The sequence below is a fragment of the Laetiporus sulphureus genome (assembly GCF_001632365.1).
Source record: "Laetiporus sulphureus 93-53 unplaced genomic scaffold LAESUscaffold_60, whole genome shotgun sequence".
NCBI lineage: Eukaryota > Fungi > Basidiomycota > Agaricomycetes > Polyporales > Laetiporaceae > Laetiporus > Laetiporus sulphureus.
This window is the reverse complement of record NW_024468569.1, coordinates 1-13,072: the sequence shown is the minus strand read 5'-3', so window position 1 is coordinate 13,072 and position 13,072 is coordinate 1. Positions and strand designations below refer to the sequence as shown.

At 51.6% G+C, this 13,072-nt stretch overlaps 6 protein-coding genes across 6 annotated transcripts; 4 read left to right on the top strand and 2 right to left on the bottom strand.

Annotated features, from left to right (window-relative positions):
- Positions 1–277: 277 nt before the first annotated feature.
- On the top strand, positions 278–1,182 carry LAESUDRAFT_763694 (uncharacterized protein; the record flags this gene model as incomplete). The annotated part of the gene is made up of 2 exons (XM_040913319.1): positions 278–356; positions 422–1,182. 2 exons carry the CDS (start codon positions 278–280, stop codon positions 1,180–1,182), a joined length of 840 nt encoding a protein of 279 aa, XP_040759174.1.
- Positions 1,183–2,436: 1,254 nt separating this feature from the next.
- LAESUDRAFT_763693 (uncharacterized protein) lies at positions 2,437–4,353 on the bottom strand (the record flags this gene model as incomplete). The annotated part of the gene is made up of 6 exons (XM_040913318.1): positions 2,437–2,610; positions 2,660–3,573; positions 3,683–3,860; positions 3,920–4,015; positions 4,070–4,273; positions 4,327–4,353. The coding sequence occupies 6 exons, from the start codon at positions 4,351–4,353 to the stop codon at positions 2,437–2,439; spliced, it is 1,593 nt and encodes a 530-aa protein (XP_040759173.1).
- A 1,723-nt stretch (positions 4,354–6,076) lies between these two features.
- Positions 6,077–7,196, top strand: LAESUDRAFT_663880 (WD40 repeat-like protein; the record flags this gene model as incomplete). The annotated part of the gene is made up of 5 exons (XM_040905088.1): positions 6,077–6,334; positions 6,394–6,526; positions 6,580–6,694; positions 6,754–6,813; positions 6,866–7,196. 5 exons carry the CDS (start codon positions 6,077–6,079, stop codon positions 7,194–7,196), a joined length of 897 nt encoding a protein of 298 aa, XP_040759172.1.
- Positions 7,197–7,633: 437 nt separating this feature from the next.
- Positions 7,634–10,062, bottom strand: LAESUDRAFT_717446 (uncharacterized protein; the record flags this gene model as incomplete). Its single annotated transcript, XM_040907340.1, is given in 6 exon segments — positions 7,634–7,659; positions 7,679–7,694; positions 7,928–8,340; positions 8,394–8,755; positions 8,854–9,907; positions 9,960–10,062. 6 exon segments carry the CDS (start codon positions 10,060–10,062, stop codon positions 7,634–7,636), a joined length of 1,974 nt encoding a protein of 657 aa, XP_040759171.1.
- Positions 10,063–11,327: 1,265 nt separating this feature from the next.
- Positions 11,328–11,954, top strand: LAESUDRAFT_763691 (uncharacterized protein; the record flags this gene model as incomplete). Its single annotated transcript, XM_040913317.1, has 3 exons — positions 11,328–11,636; positions 11,690–11,779; positions 11,832–11,954. The coding sequence occupies 3 exons, from the start codon at positions 11,328–11,330 to the stop codon at positions 11,952–11,954; spliced, it is 522 nt and encodes a 173-aa protein (XP_040759170.1).
- Positions 11,955–12,288: 334 nt separating this feature from the next.
- Positions 12,289–13,067, top strand: LAESUDRAFT_717444 (uncharacterized protein; the record flags this gene model as incomplete). The annotated part of the gene is made up of 2 exons (XM_040907339.1): positions 12,289–12,417; positions 12,465–13,067. Coding segments are annotated over 2 exons (732 nt in total), but the record flags the coding sequence as incomplete, so codon positions are not given.
- Positions 13,068–13,072: the final 5 nt, after the last annotated feature.

The following is a 13,072-nucleotide window of genomic DNA, read 5'->3' as shown; positions in this document are numbered from 1 at the left end:
ACGGGATTTAGACGCCACTGTAGGGCAGGCTGGCACTGAGGCACGGGTATATAGACGCACTGGGGCGCTTCTGCTCTCCTCTTCTCTTACTTTCATCTTCTCGCCTCCCTCGTTGTAGGTAGGAAAAATCTATTGAAGTATCCCGCTAGCCAATTTCGCTGGCCTCCCACCCGTACTCTGCGTCGTTTGTCGAACGACACAACGTGAGAGGTGAGTTGTTTACTCACCTGCTGGGAGTCGCCTGTGCTTGCTGGGGTCCACCCCCTCTTATACACGTATGTCTGGGCCTTACGCCCTCTTAGGGCGTTCGCACCCTTCCAAAATGCCTTTGCATTATTGGGAAGTATTTCCCTCTTGTCGGCCACTTTAGTCACGTTTCACTACGGGGACACGGTCTGACGCTTCTTCGCTCTCCCGGCAGTGACCACGGTGGTGGATCAAGTCCCACCCTCACCAGACCCACCTACCCGCAGCGGTGCTCCGCGGCTGCACCCTGCGCTATCACAAACAGTCGCACCACCCACTGCCAAAACGCACCAAGCTGAAGGCGACACTGCTCACGCGGCCATCACCTCTGACACTGCTCACGCGGTCGTCACCTCCGACACTGCTCACGCGGCCGTCACCTCCGACACTTCTCATGCAGCCGTCACCACCGACACTGTCCTGCTGGGGCACCACATATCCTCCCCTGCTGATCTCCCCATGGCCCGCGAGAAGCAACCCCCGCGTGATCCGTCTCGCATTCCCAAGAGGCGCTCCTTCCCTGCTATGTCTGCCACCCCCCAGCGACCTCCGAGGAAGCGAAAGTCAGCCATGCCTCCATCGCGTAACCGGCCCACCCTCATGAAGTATGTCCTCATGGGGCAGATAGCAGCCACTCATCGACGACTCTCAACACTGCAACAACAGCAGTTCTGCAATCGCACATCAGCTGAGCTCGCCAAGGCCTCCCAGAAGCTCTTTCAGCAACTTGATCGGGTCTACATTGACCTGGACACAGGTGCGCACGAGTACGCGTATAGCGAAAAGCAACGTGTGAACATGCTCTGCCGGAGACTGGGAGGCGTAAGCTTCCAGGGCATAGGGAAACGCTTTGAAGACGTGGGGCAGCAGATTGTGACGATCGCGCAGGAAGGCCATTGTGATTTCCTATGTGTCCCCTCCCCCCCCTCTGCCTAGCTTGCACATACTCTTTTCCGCCTGTCTGTATTATATCACATGTATGAAACTGTGTGTTCTCTTCCCTTCCCAGTGGGTGCGCCCATTCGTGCGAGCGGTGTGGCGTTGACGATGCGGCAGAGACAGCGAAGGTCGAACTTGCATAAGACCTTCAACACGGCAACATCGAAACGATTGAGGCAGTGCAGTGCCAATTCGCCAACGGTCGAGCCTGCGATGACGATTTTCACGCCAGAATCAGCGATTTCTTTGAAGATCTAAGGATTTCAGTGACCAGATAGCAGAGTATGGAAGGACAAATATTCACGGACCTTCTCCAGCTTGTAGGTAGATTAGAAACAACTATTGAAGTCGTGTAATGGGACCCGCCGGGTCACTCTGGCGGGTCCCCAGAGTCAATTCATCTCAAGCAAACGTTGGCGCACTAGTATGAAGGCGCACTATCGGTGCATCCTCGCCTAGTGCCTCTTGCCGCAAGAATGCCAGCAATGATGTTCCGCTGCACTTCACTTCCTCGATGAGGAACGTATCAGAACGTCGCCATATATGACAATTCGACAGATACGATCATCCCGCTCGTAGGAAATCAGCTCAACGGGACTGTGCTGAGACAGGCATAATACAATTAATCATGGTGCCTCTGCATTCCTCCAACAGTATCATACAGTCAGATTGCGTCCTCATGATCTCTGATGCTCCATCGGCCTCCTCTTTCGTGAATGCTTCATCTGCTATGTTTGACGGGGAGAAGTTTTTTTCATACATCATCACTGCGACATCTTTGTATGCCGCGGGCATAGTCTATGGCCTGATCCACTCATACACGACGTTCAGCTTCAGTCAGCGACGTGAGCATTTCTCAGCTAGTTCATTACGCGGGTGTTTATGTTATCTTTCTAGATTTCCTCGCCACCGGAGTGGTCATCCTCATCTCGATAGCCATCTCAGCGGGAGTCGTCTTCTTACTCCTCTTGCTGGGCATTCTTTGAACTCTATTCTCCCACGGTGGCGACACACTGCACGAGTATCGGTAACAGAGGATCGTGCTCCACAGGACTAGTTGTGTCATGTTCTACATCGTCGGAGTCACGGGTGCTGCTGAAAAAGCATAGACAATGCTGTTGAGAACGCTGTCAGATGGTTTTCTAATCGTCGCATATATAAAAGTTCCAACATCATAGAACAGTACAGGGGATGAATCGGCCCGCCGAGCGACTCACTCAGTGGGCCACTACTAATGTACATCAACACTCATCAAAGAACCGAGAAAGATAGCTCCTTCTCACCAGACCACATGAATAAGTCAGTCACATTGTTAAAATCTTCACGGATGCAGGAGAATTCCTCGCTCCGCTCTAGAGCGGCATCCTCCCACAATTGGAGTGCAGATAGCGCTGGGAATTGCCGAAGCCATGACGGGAGACTCCTCTGCGGACAACGGATTAGCAAGAGAACGCAACAGAATTAAGCGACTCACCAATAATGAGTGACTGAATGCGGCTTTTCGCATCCCACCGTGAGCGGAAGCCTGTTCGAGAACGACGTACCCGACCTCTGTGAGATGAAGGTTTACATCATGAATGAGGCCGAGACCTCCGTACAAAGGATCTTCGCATGCGGCAGCAAGTTGTGCCGGGATCGTACATTTGAGCGACCACAGCTTGTCGCAGTGCACCACGGCTGCCAGGATCCTAGACAGGTTACAGAGATACTGTGCTGGATCGTCGTGGCGGCTATCAGGCAAAATCCTAAGCTCCAGCAAGGAAGTGATCCGGTAATGAGGATCGCCAAGCAGTCGTATGAGATATGGAATGGGAGCACTTAAAGTGTGCAAATTGGTGAGCATAGGAGGCGGCATGCCCAGCTGGTGCATTGCATTTCCACAGTCTGAATAATTTCCGATATGGAGTTCCTTGACGTCAGGGTGGCACATCATGAACCGGTTTAGGACCGCCTGCGAGAGCTCTCCCTCCACGTGAAGGATACGCAGGCTGGAAATGTTCAGCCACTCGAGTACATGATTCCATGAAGGAGAAATGAGACCGGGAGTGAGGAGCGATAATTCACATATATCGGAACAGTTGATGGTCTCCAGAGTCCATTCAGCGAACGGCGTGTCAAACAATAGGGACGCGTGAGGCCGAAACACCTTGAGACAAGAGGATGTAACGACGCGTCGTTTGCCTCGTAGAGGCAACTCTGTTTTGCATATTTTGTTGCTACGGTGAACCAGGGTAAGATTTTCGACGGGCGTGTTACGCAGAGCGTCGAGAACGTGAGAGAACTCAGGCGTTGGCGCCACTTCCAATTGGATTATGATGTGTGGAATACTGCGTAGATCCTTCAAAGACCACAGATACCGAGAGAGCAGCTTGCATTCCTGCATATCTCCTGTAAAGAGGTAGAGGAAGGTGTGACGGGGGGGGCTCGAAAATGAGGGACTGCCGCCATAGATTGAGAACAAGAGTCGCCTCAGGTCTCGTAATGTGCAACGATCCACCTTTCACCGGAGGACGAAGGCCATGTCTGGAGAGCAACAACGGCATGACGATGCAATGAAGCTGGCGTGACAAGATAATAACGGCGAATAGAGCCGTCGTTGGCAGGAGCTCCGCGATGCCGATAAGGAGCTCATTTGGAAGGTCCAGTACAGTGACGGAGCCACAATGGGATTTCGACTGGACATCCAATGACTGCTGTTAGTAAGCAAAGTATCGTACACAGCTCTTGGACTGACCTCTAGCACGTATTCGAGCAGAGCAGGGTCAGACCGTAACGGGTAATGAACATGGTTACACCCTGTATCGTCAACAGCTTTACACTTGAGGCTAGTCTTTTTGACGACATGAGGGAAGTATGATGACAAATGACTGAGAGAAGTACGAACCATCTCCACAGAGGATTGAGAAGGCATGATATCATTCGATGATCGCATGCAAAGCTGACGATGTTGATGAAGCTCGAGACCGTGAACGACGAGTAGTTCGGAGAGGCTCACCTGACTGTTGGATGCAGAGGCTACAAGGTCATGTTCTTCTACTCCTGTGTTGTGCACGGAGTCAATGAGGAGGCTGACTCCTTTGTCGACGCACTTCGTAGACATCATCAGGACCATGGCGCCACTGAATGAGAAATGCTACATACCAGGCGCTTTGTAGGCCTCGCGTTCATGCTACGTCGTCTTCTGCAGGGACAAGTGATGAAGCTGAGAATGCTGCCCATGACTGTCGATGGGGGATTTCGGTGACTCTGTATAAATACCCTTCTGAAGAGCTGTAAACTTGCAGACTTCCCAAGTCCGTTCAGTGATACCGACACGGATTCGGAACACGGCCCAGTCCACTCACCGACATCCCAAGCGGCTGCATGCTGGAGCAGCTGCGATTCCATAACAATCCATTGCAAGTACCATTCTGGGCGTAGCGGCTTTTGATGTGAAGGCGAGGAAGTTCACGGAGGCCACCAGAATGGGACAAAAGGAAGTCCAATATAGCAAAGCCACTCACTAGCCTGCAACGTTGGCGACGGCGACAAGTACAGGACGGCTACAGGACGGCCACTGTGAAGGAGGACGTGCGATCAGATCTGTTTGCGGATCAAGTGCGGAACGCGGATCCGACTGCGCACCGGATTAGAGTGAGCACGGATCAAAAATAGTCGAGTGTGGATGGTCGGAGCGCGAAGGCGGTTCAACGAAGAGTACGTAAGAAAGAAGTCCAATACAGCGGAGCTACCTACTCACCAGCCTGCAACGTTCGCGACGGCCACGACTTGAGGTCGGCTGTCGGGACGGCCACTGAAGGCGAGATCGTGATTGAGTGGGGTAGCAGATCAGATTGCGGGGATGATCTACGGATCAGATTGCGGGGTTGATGATGTATGAAAGGTAGGCCCTTGGAGCAGAAGACGACGCGTGATGAAAGCGGGGCAGGCTAGCTCACCTGCGTTGGTCTGAAGTTGAAGCCAGATATTTGCGTTGAATCCAGCGATCTGCGTTGGACAGACAGGATAAGGCAATGAGAAGGCAGCCTGAGGAGGGGGCGGTAAGGGGGGTCTGTGGGATCGAAGCAGGAGGAAAAGATATAAGCGCCCGCAGAGCCGGTCTGATATACGCACGTGCCGGTGACACCCTGCCCTAAACATCGCCGCTTATGGTAACCGGCTTGGACTTGCGCACCTTCTCTTTTGCCCACTACGGTCAGTGCGGCCTGACCGAAGTGGGCGGCGATCGTTACGGTGTTTCAATATATATATTATCGAGTACTTGTGAAGCTCATAAAGTTTTAGTATCACAGTATAACTCGGGATCTTCTGTAAGACAAACGTGAAGGTGCGATGGCCACGCTCATCGACTTCTTGCTCGTCGCCGCTCGTCGTCCGCATGTGTTCTCCTGGATCGGCAAGGCTGCTCTGAGATCTGTCACGAACTATCGCAAGCTTCGTTGGAGAGTACCGGGCCTAGCAGGTATGTACGTTTGTTCCCTTCCGAGCTTCTCATTCATTCCGGTCCGTCACAGTTGCTCCACCTACACGGCATGCGACGTCGAAACACTTCGACGGAGGTGCGTCTAGCCATGTTATACCCCCACTCCTGGTGACCTGTAGGCGTCGGCATGGCCTCAGTCAATGGCCGCCCACGAGGAGTCAGAGTCTCAGTCTGATCATAACTACATCCCGACGGCGATATATAAGCATGATGGTAAGATTTATATCGAGCAGGGTATTGTTGATCAGTGCTGCGTCCCATTTTTCCTTACGCTTGTCTCGCAACCATGACTTCGGTGTGTCCATGCGTAATCATTATGGGGCCTGCTACTCACTGTGATATAGATGTCTTTGAAGCAGACCATATTTGCACATGCGAGGCCGGTCAACTGTATCGCCCTCAGTGCCGATGGCTCGCTGCTTCTTTCAGGAGGTTGCTCGCCGTTTCAGAATAAATTTCTCTCTGCTAACGCTGCCTTCAGGTGATGACGGGATAGTCATTGTCTGGGCAGTCAAATCCAGTAAAAAGATACAGGAAATATCCTGCTTCTTCTGCGGTGCAATCACCGCCGTATGCTGGATCGATCCACGCTGCGACAAGGATCTGTCGTTTGCCCTTGGTTGTGCAAGCGGCGACATCCAGGTCTATCTAAGATCGGACGCGAATGTGAGTAGGTTACATTAGGTTGCCTTTTGTAAGAACACGTCGACTTATGCTTTCGCAAGGCAACATTCCAACTCGCCTCAATGAGAGCGTGTCACGAAGCACACGTCGAGGACATCCGCTTTGACTCTAACAGTAGGCGTGTCGCCAGTGTGGGCGGGGGCGCCGTGCAAGTCTGGAATCTCACCTTAGGCTGTACATACCCCTATTCCGAGACCGCCATGTCGATATTCACTTTTGTGATACAGATAGTCTGGAAAGTTTAGTCAAGGATCCTCCTCGTCAAGCGGTCACCGTGCGATCCGTTCACTTTTGCGACGAAGGGGCCAGTGTTATCGTTTGCTTTTGTGAGTCGCATGACATGTGAGCTTTATGTTTCTCGTTTCAGTCAGATCATAACTTTTAAACTCTTTTATGCCCAGATTCTGTTACAACGTCGAGCCTTGGACCTTAAAATGGGCAAAGCGAGTTCCTACTCGGATGTAAGTGACAATAGAGCCCATTTTTGCATACATTTGACTGCGATCACATCAGCGGCCACTCGGCTTTGTCTCATGATGAACGAACCCTGGTTATCTCGAACCTCGAGACTGGCGTTGATGAGTACAGATTTCCGTCGTTGGAACGGGTTCGATCCTACACATATCCTATTCTACGCAATCATATCATGCAGGTAGGCATGATAGGGACCCAGATTATTGTCGGCGGCGATGACGGTTTCGCTCGCATGTATGAAAGCACCACTGGGTGTCTCATAGGAACTCTCGACCACTATAACGGTGTGTTCGACTCGATGTTTTGGCCATTCAATCCTTACACTCTCGAGATATCTCAGCAGGGGCCCTTGTGCAGATTATTGCTGTAATTGAACTCTTTATTGTACATCTGATAAGCTGAGTCGGCTTACAAGTACTTTTAGACACACAATGACCTCCAGGGCTGTATGGTGGCAAGCGCATCGACCGGGGATGGCCTATCGGAAATAAAGATTTGGTCTCGAGTGCGTAATCTGCCACATGACCCGACTCCTTCCAGTTCACGGCTCACATGGCAGTATTTAGCATCATCGCATCATTGCAGATTCGAACACCAACTCGAGGTTGATCACCTGGAGAGAGATCAGTGTGTTTCTGGTCACTGCTCTCATATGTACCCTTCTACGATCCATTGAAAGGGTTGGCATCTTGCAACCGCTCTGGCTCATCTTTTCATTCATGTTCTTGATGCCGATAGCTATCATTTCTGCTATTGGACCTTTATTTTGGATTTTTGCCAAGGGAGTGCTCGTTGTTCTCGCTACTCTCACTGATGATTGCATATGATACCATCTAAAATACTCGTACTCACATCGTTTCCTAATTCTCTGTGAACGCCATACAATTAGAATGATAATGAGCATGGCTTAATGCCTTTATCTCTCCTGAACTTAGCAAGACGGCGTCAGAGAGGCTATCGAAATGGATGATAATGAATCTGCCTTAGCACGGCTCGAATAGCCCTTACAACCCTCGTTAGATTGCCTAGCCAAACGGATCACCGATTTTATATCATCGCACTGCTAGTACAGGAGTTAATCTTTAGCTATTTAGGGCTCACCGGGATCACATTCTCTCGCAGTTGTGCCACTAGAGGTACTTTTGCTCTAATTCTCTTTCCAGGCTTTCCTTTAGCCTTCAAAAGAAACTCGGTGCTCGTGGCTTCTCTGATCTCACCGATTAGCCCAATATCTGGCCCAGCAACTACCAACACCGAATCTCCAACTGCAGCTCTGAGTGGTCGCAGATTCTCGATGGGGATGGCTATAATCTTCTTGTAAGCGGGACCACCGTGGCTGACGTTAATTTTACGGCTGCCGTCGTCGACTGTGGGTGTACCGAGGCAAAGCGATACGAAGTCGCCATCATGCAGTCCTTCATGGGTTATATCGCTGTTGATGCGAAGAGCAATGTTTCGCATCTTCGATAGAATCTCTTGAGCATTTTCCAGGAATAAAAATGCGAGAGGCTCCGCTGGATATCACGTACATCAGTGGTGTTGAAAACAATTCAAATGTTCTACTCACTAGGCTCAGGCTCTGCCTGTTCAGGCTGATGCTCATCAGGTGTGAGCTCTGGGAAGGAAGCAGAAGGTTGGTCGTCAGCCTCAGCCTGTTCCAATGCGTTGATGTCCTGGCGAACTGCTTGGCTGGATGCCAACATCTCCACGTCTTCAATGGTCGAAGACGGGTCCCATGCAATAAAGCTAGCCAGATCTTCAGTGTTTTGCAGAGAATTTATGATGTTGAGCGCCGTATCGGGGGTAGGTTGGGGGGTCGATGAGCGAGAAGTGTCTCTGGCTTTAACGTCCTCTACTTTCGATGATCCAGCGAGCTTCGACTCTTTGCCCTGGCGTGGAATGAAAGGAAAAATAGTATTCTCGTCGTCGCTATAGATCGAATATTCAGTTAAAAAACACTGACAGGGGAATACTACACGCGCTACCTCAGCAAACCCAAATGTTTCTCATCGAGAAGTGCGACGAACCCTCTAGGGGCATCCAGTTGCACTTGGAACTTTCCGTTGTATTCGAACTTAAGATAGCCCTTGTGCCCCTTGAACGAATCCGCTATGACCATGACCCGTCGCCCTGTATACGGATGACGGTCACCGCACATTGACTTCATCGACGTGTCGACACTGAGGTCATTCTGGCTTCTGTGTAATGAGTCTTGCGAAGGCGTTTTGGCCAGCCTCAACGCCGGATTGTCCATGCAGACGTCGACAGATCTCGCAGTGACCAGTTCGTCATTGTCCTCAGAATGCAAAACCAACTCGACTTCATTTCCATCTACACTATTGGAGAGCACAATGCCTGTGCTACCCGTATGCGTGCCTCTGATGATCTTTACATCGTCTCCCGGCTTGAAAAGACGGTGAAGCTCGGCCAGTCGTACCATTACAACCGCGACTGGATCGTTGCTCACGGCCAACTCAGCGTTGCCGTCCGCAATGCTCTGGATGGTGCCTTCAAGTCCCATCAACTGCCCGGCTGTAACACGCACGCGATCGTGTTCTGCCAACGTAGCTATGTACGCTTGATGGACGATATAGTCCAATGCCTCCATCGGAATCCAGGACAGTCCCAAGAATGGAGCAATCTCATGCTCGCGAGGCGGGTCTGCCAGGGCGCTCACCATATCAGCGCCATATCGCAGCCGCACCAGCCCATCCTTGAAAGATTTCGACGACTTGTGAGATTTCGATGACTGTCGAGATCTGCGCCACACGGTCACGCGCCCATCTTGAACGTCTTCAACGTAGGCCAGCTTGCGAGCATATTGCCCACGCTGGACTCGGACCCAACTGCCAGGCGTGATTGCCTGGGTCGCGCAAGGTGGAACGAATGCTCTCGTAATCGAAGTCGATAGTTCGGCGATGGCCGCCGAGTCAAGTTGAGCTCTTTCTCGGCAAGCTGATTCCGTGTAATGGCCTGCCAACTCCTCTGCAGCTTCTGCATCCACCAAAGGATAGAATGCTGTGATGGGACGTTGACGTTGCGGTCTGTCTTCCGGCTCGACGGGATCGCGTACGATGAATTCTGATGGCATATCCTCAATATCGTCACATCTCCATGCACATCACGTACTCACCTCGAATGTTGTCTTCGTCTTCGCCGCCGTCCGTCTCCTCCTCGTCGCGGTCCACTACCGCTTCGATGTCAATAAATTGCCTAGCTAGCTCGCGCGGCACCATCCTGGGCGTAGCGGATTTGATGTGGTATGGGTCGGCTAAGAGACTTGCGATCGAATCTGCTTGCGGATCAAGTGCGGAAATGCGGATCCGACTGCGCACCGGATCAGAGTGGGCAAGGGTCAAAAATACTCGAGTGTGGGTGGTCGCTTGTGCGCGGAGCGAGAAGTTGTTCAAGACTACGTCAGAAAGAAGTCCGATATAGCGAAACTACCTACTCACCAGTCTGCAACGTTCGCAATGGCCACAACTTGAGGTCGGCTGTCGGGACGGCCACTGAAGGCGAGATCGCGATTGAGTGAGGGAGCGGATCAGATTGCGGCCTCTTGGAGCAGAAAACGCGCGATGAAAGCGAGGAAGGTGAGCTCACCTGCGTTGGTCTAAAGTCGAATCCAGAGATCTGCGTTGAATCCAGCGATCGGCATTGGACAGACAGGAAAAGGCAGTGAGAAGGCAGCTGAGGAGGCGGTAAGGGGGGTCTGTGGGATCGAAGCAGGAGAAAACGATATCAGCGCCCACAGAGCCGGTCTGAAATACGCACGTGCCGGTGACACCCTGCCCTAAACATCGCCGCTTATGGTAGCGGGCTTGGACTTGCGCACCTTTTCTTTCGCCCACTACGGTCAGTACGCACTGACCGTAGTGCGCACTAACTGTAGTGGGCGACGATCGTTACGGTGTTTCAAAATATATATTATCGAGTACTTGTGAAGCTCATAAAAGTTGAATAGTATAACAGTATAACTCGGGATCTTCTGCAAGACAAACGCAAGGGCGCAGTGGCCACGCTCGTCGACTTCTTGCTCGTCGCCGCTCGTCATCCGCTAGGCCGCTCTGAGATCTGTCACGAATTATTGCAAGCTTCGTTGGAGAGTACCGGGCCTAGCAGGTACGTACATTTGTTCCCTTCCGAGCTTCTCATTCATTCCGGTCCGTCACAGTTGCTCCACCTACACGGCACGCGATGTCGAAATGTCGGTGGAAGTAACTTTGAACGGAGGTGCGTCTAGCCGTAGTATACAGGCATCGGCGTGGCCTTTAATAACTGCCGGAAAGGTCAATCTTCCCGTTAGATATCCCTTCGTTGCGCCGTACACAGAACAGAGGTGCTTCAGATTTTCAAGAATTGTTCCCTTGCTAAGGGCAATACTGAGACCCATTCTGTAAGCTTTCTCGTTCTCTCCGCCCAGTGTGCCCATCATGCTAATTCCCTCTTTCGCTATACATTCTTTCATGCTCCCTCTCCGCCTGACCGTTGAGTCTACGACATGTCGCCGACCAGTCATCAACATCGTGTGCAGCGTATCTATCCTCCGGCCACCCTGCATCATCGTTTCGACGCGGAACGGCTGTTGACGCCGCCTCCTTCGCCTCTGCGACGTGTATTTGATATCGAGCTTACCCTTCCCATTCCATCCACTGCATTGCTTGATTCAGTGCCGGCTGCCAGTAAGGAAACTCCCACGGGACAAGCAATGATTCGAAAACCTTCGGGGGAGGTTACCCGTCTCGCGCGCGAAGGATACAATCTCCGCGGGGCCTTGGGCTGGACTGAGGGTGTGTATTCGGAAGTACAGGTGAGACTTTGCGCGAAGCTTGCGGTAAGAAGCTGACTCTGTACCGTGTTCAGGCTTCTGTCCACAAGCTAGCAGACCTCCAGTTGAAACCTGTGTCATTCTCAAAGCAGAGTTCTGCAGATATCCAGAGGGTGTATGGTCTCGTAAGATTCGCCGTAACCTGCTCCATTAATACGTGCTGATTATGGGTGCTAGGCCACCGAGCTTCATCCTTTTTTGCGCCAGTATGAGAATAATTGGCCCATCGCCGATTTTCTCCGAACATATTTGAAGAATAAAGCAGCCGCAGCGAACAGGAAGAAAACGCCAGTGCTGTGATGTTGCAGAGCCGCATTGTTGTAGCATTCCTTATGCCTAGTTACATTTGTCATGCTCCCACTCACCTACGTCCTTGCTGCGCATGTAGAGAGTCGTTTTAGGTTATACGTCATTCCCATACGCAGAAGCCGATTGCAATTCGACCTTTGCAGATCGTGTGTCTTTGAGAGCGATTAGGAGGGGTGACGAGGCCGAGATGGCATCGCATACGTATGAGACAGTCAATGGGACTTGATGCTGCGCTTAGAACGGCGGACAAGTTTCGGAAACAACAAGATAAATATCGTATAAGTTCAGCAGCAAGTGTATGGATGGTAGGCAGGCTCTCATTCCCATGCCCCGAAAGGACAGTACCCTCTTTGCGTGCCATTGCACCACTTATCAATGCAAAGGAGCGTACATCAGTCCGAAGGAGCATAGGTCCCACAAACGCTACGACGAGCAACTGAAGAAGAGTGAAGAAGTGAGTATCATTCACCTAGTTGGTACGATGTCTGATGATTGGTTTAGCGGAAGGCGATCCAGAATGCGAGAGGAAAGGCATATATAGACCATACCTGGCCAGCCAATGGACTAGCCCAGACAGGAAGTGGCTCAGACGATGCGACAAAAATTTCAGAACAAGTCTTCGCGATGACATTGACGGAGGACGTACTGCTCGCTCCGTCTGCGTCATCGTTGGACGGAAGTTGGCAGCGGCAAAATGCGAGTATAGGAACAGCAACAAACGCGAAAGCAGAACCTGACGGTCCACCTACTCGTGCACCAGAGCAACCGACTCCCGCAGTACCTCCTGTGACGTCAATCGGCAGCCACTTTGCGACCGCGAATGGAACATACGAAAAGCTCTATTTCCTGGACCTCGAGATGGACTTGTGCATGCGTGAATGCGTGACATTGTGTCGCGAAGGCATGAACTCTCCGCAAGGCAGCAAAGCTGCTTTGAAGATTTCAAGAGAGTTGGAGGGGGAGGAGGGCTGGTTAGAGAGCGCAGAGAAACTGGTGATTTGCACTCAGGACGGGCCTCATAATAATGCCTCATCACTGTTGCATGATGCGATGCTGGAACGGCTGAAGAAGCATCGGAAGCAGCTGAAACAGTACCGACACCAAGTTGA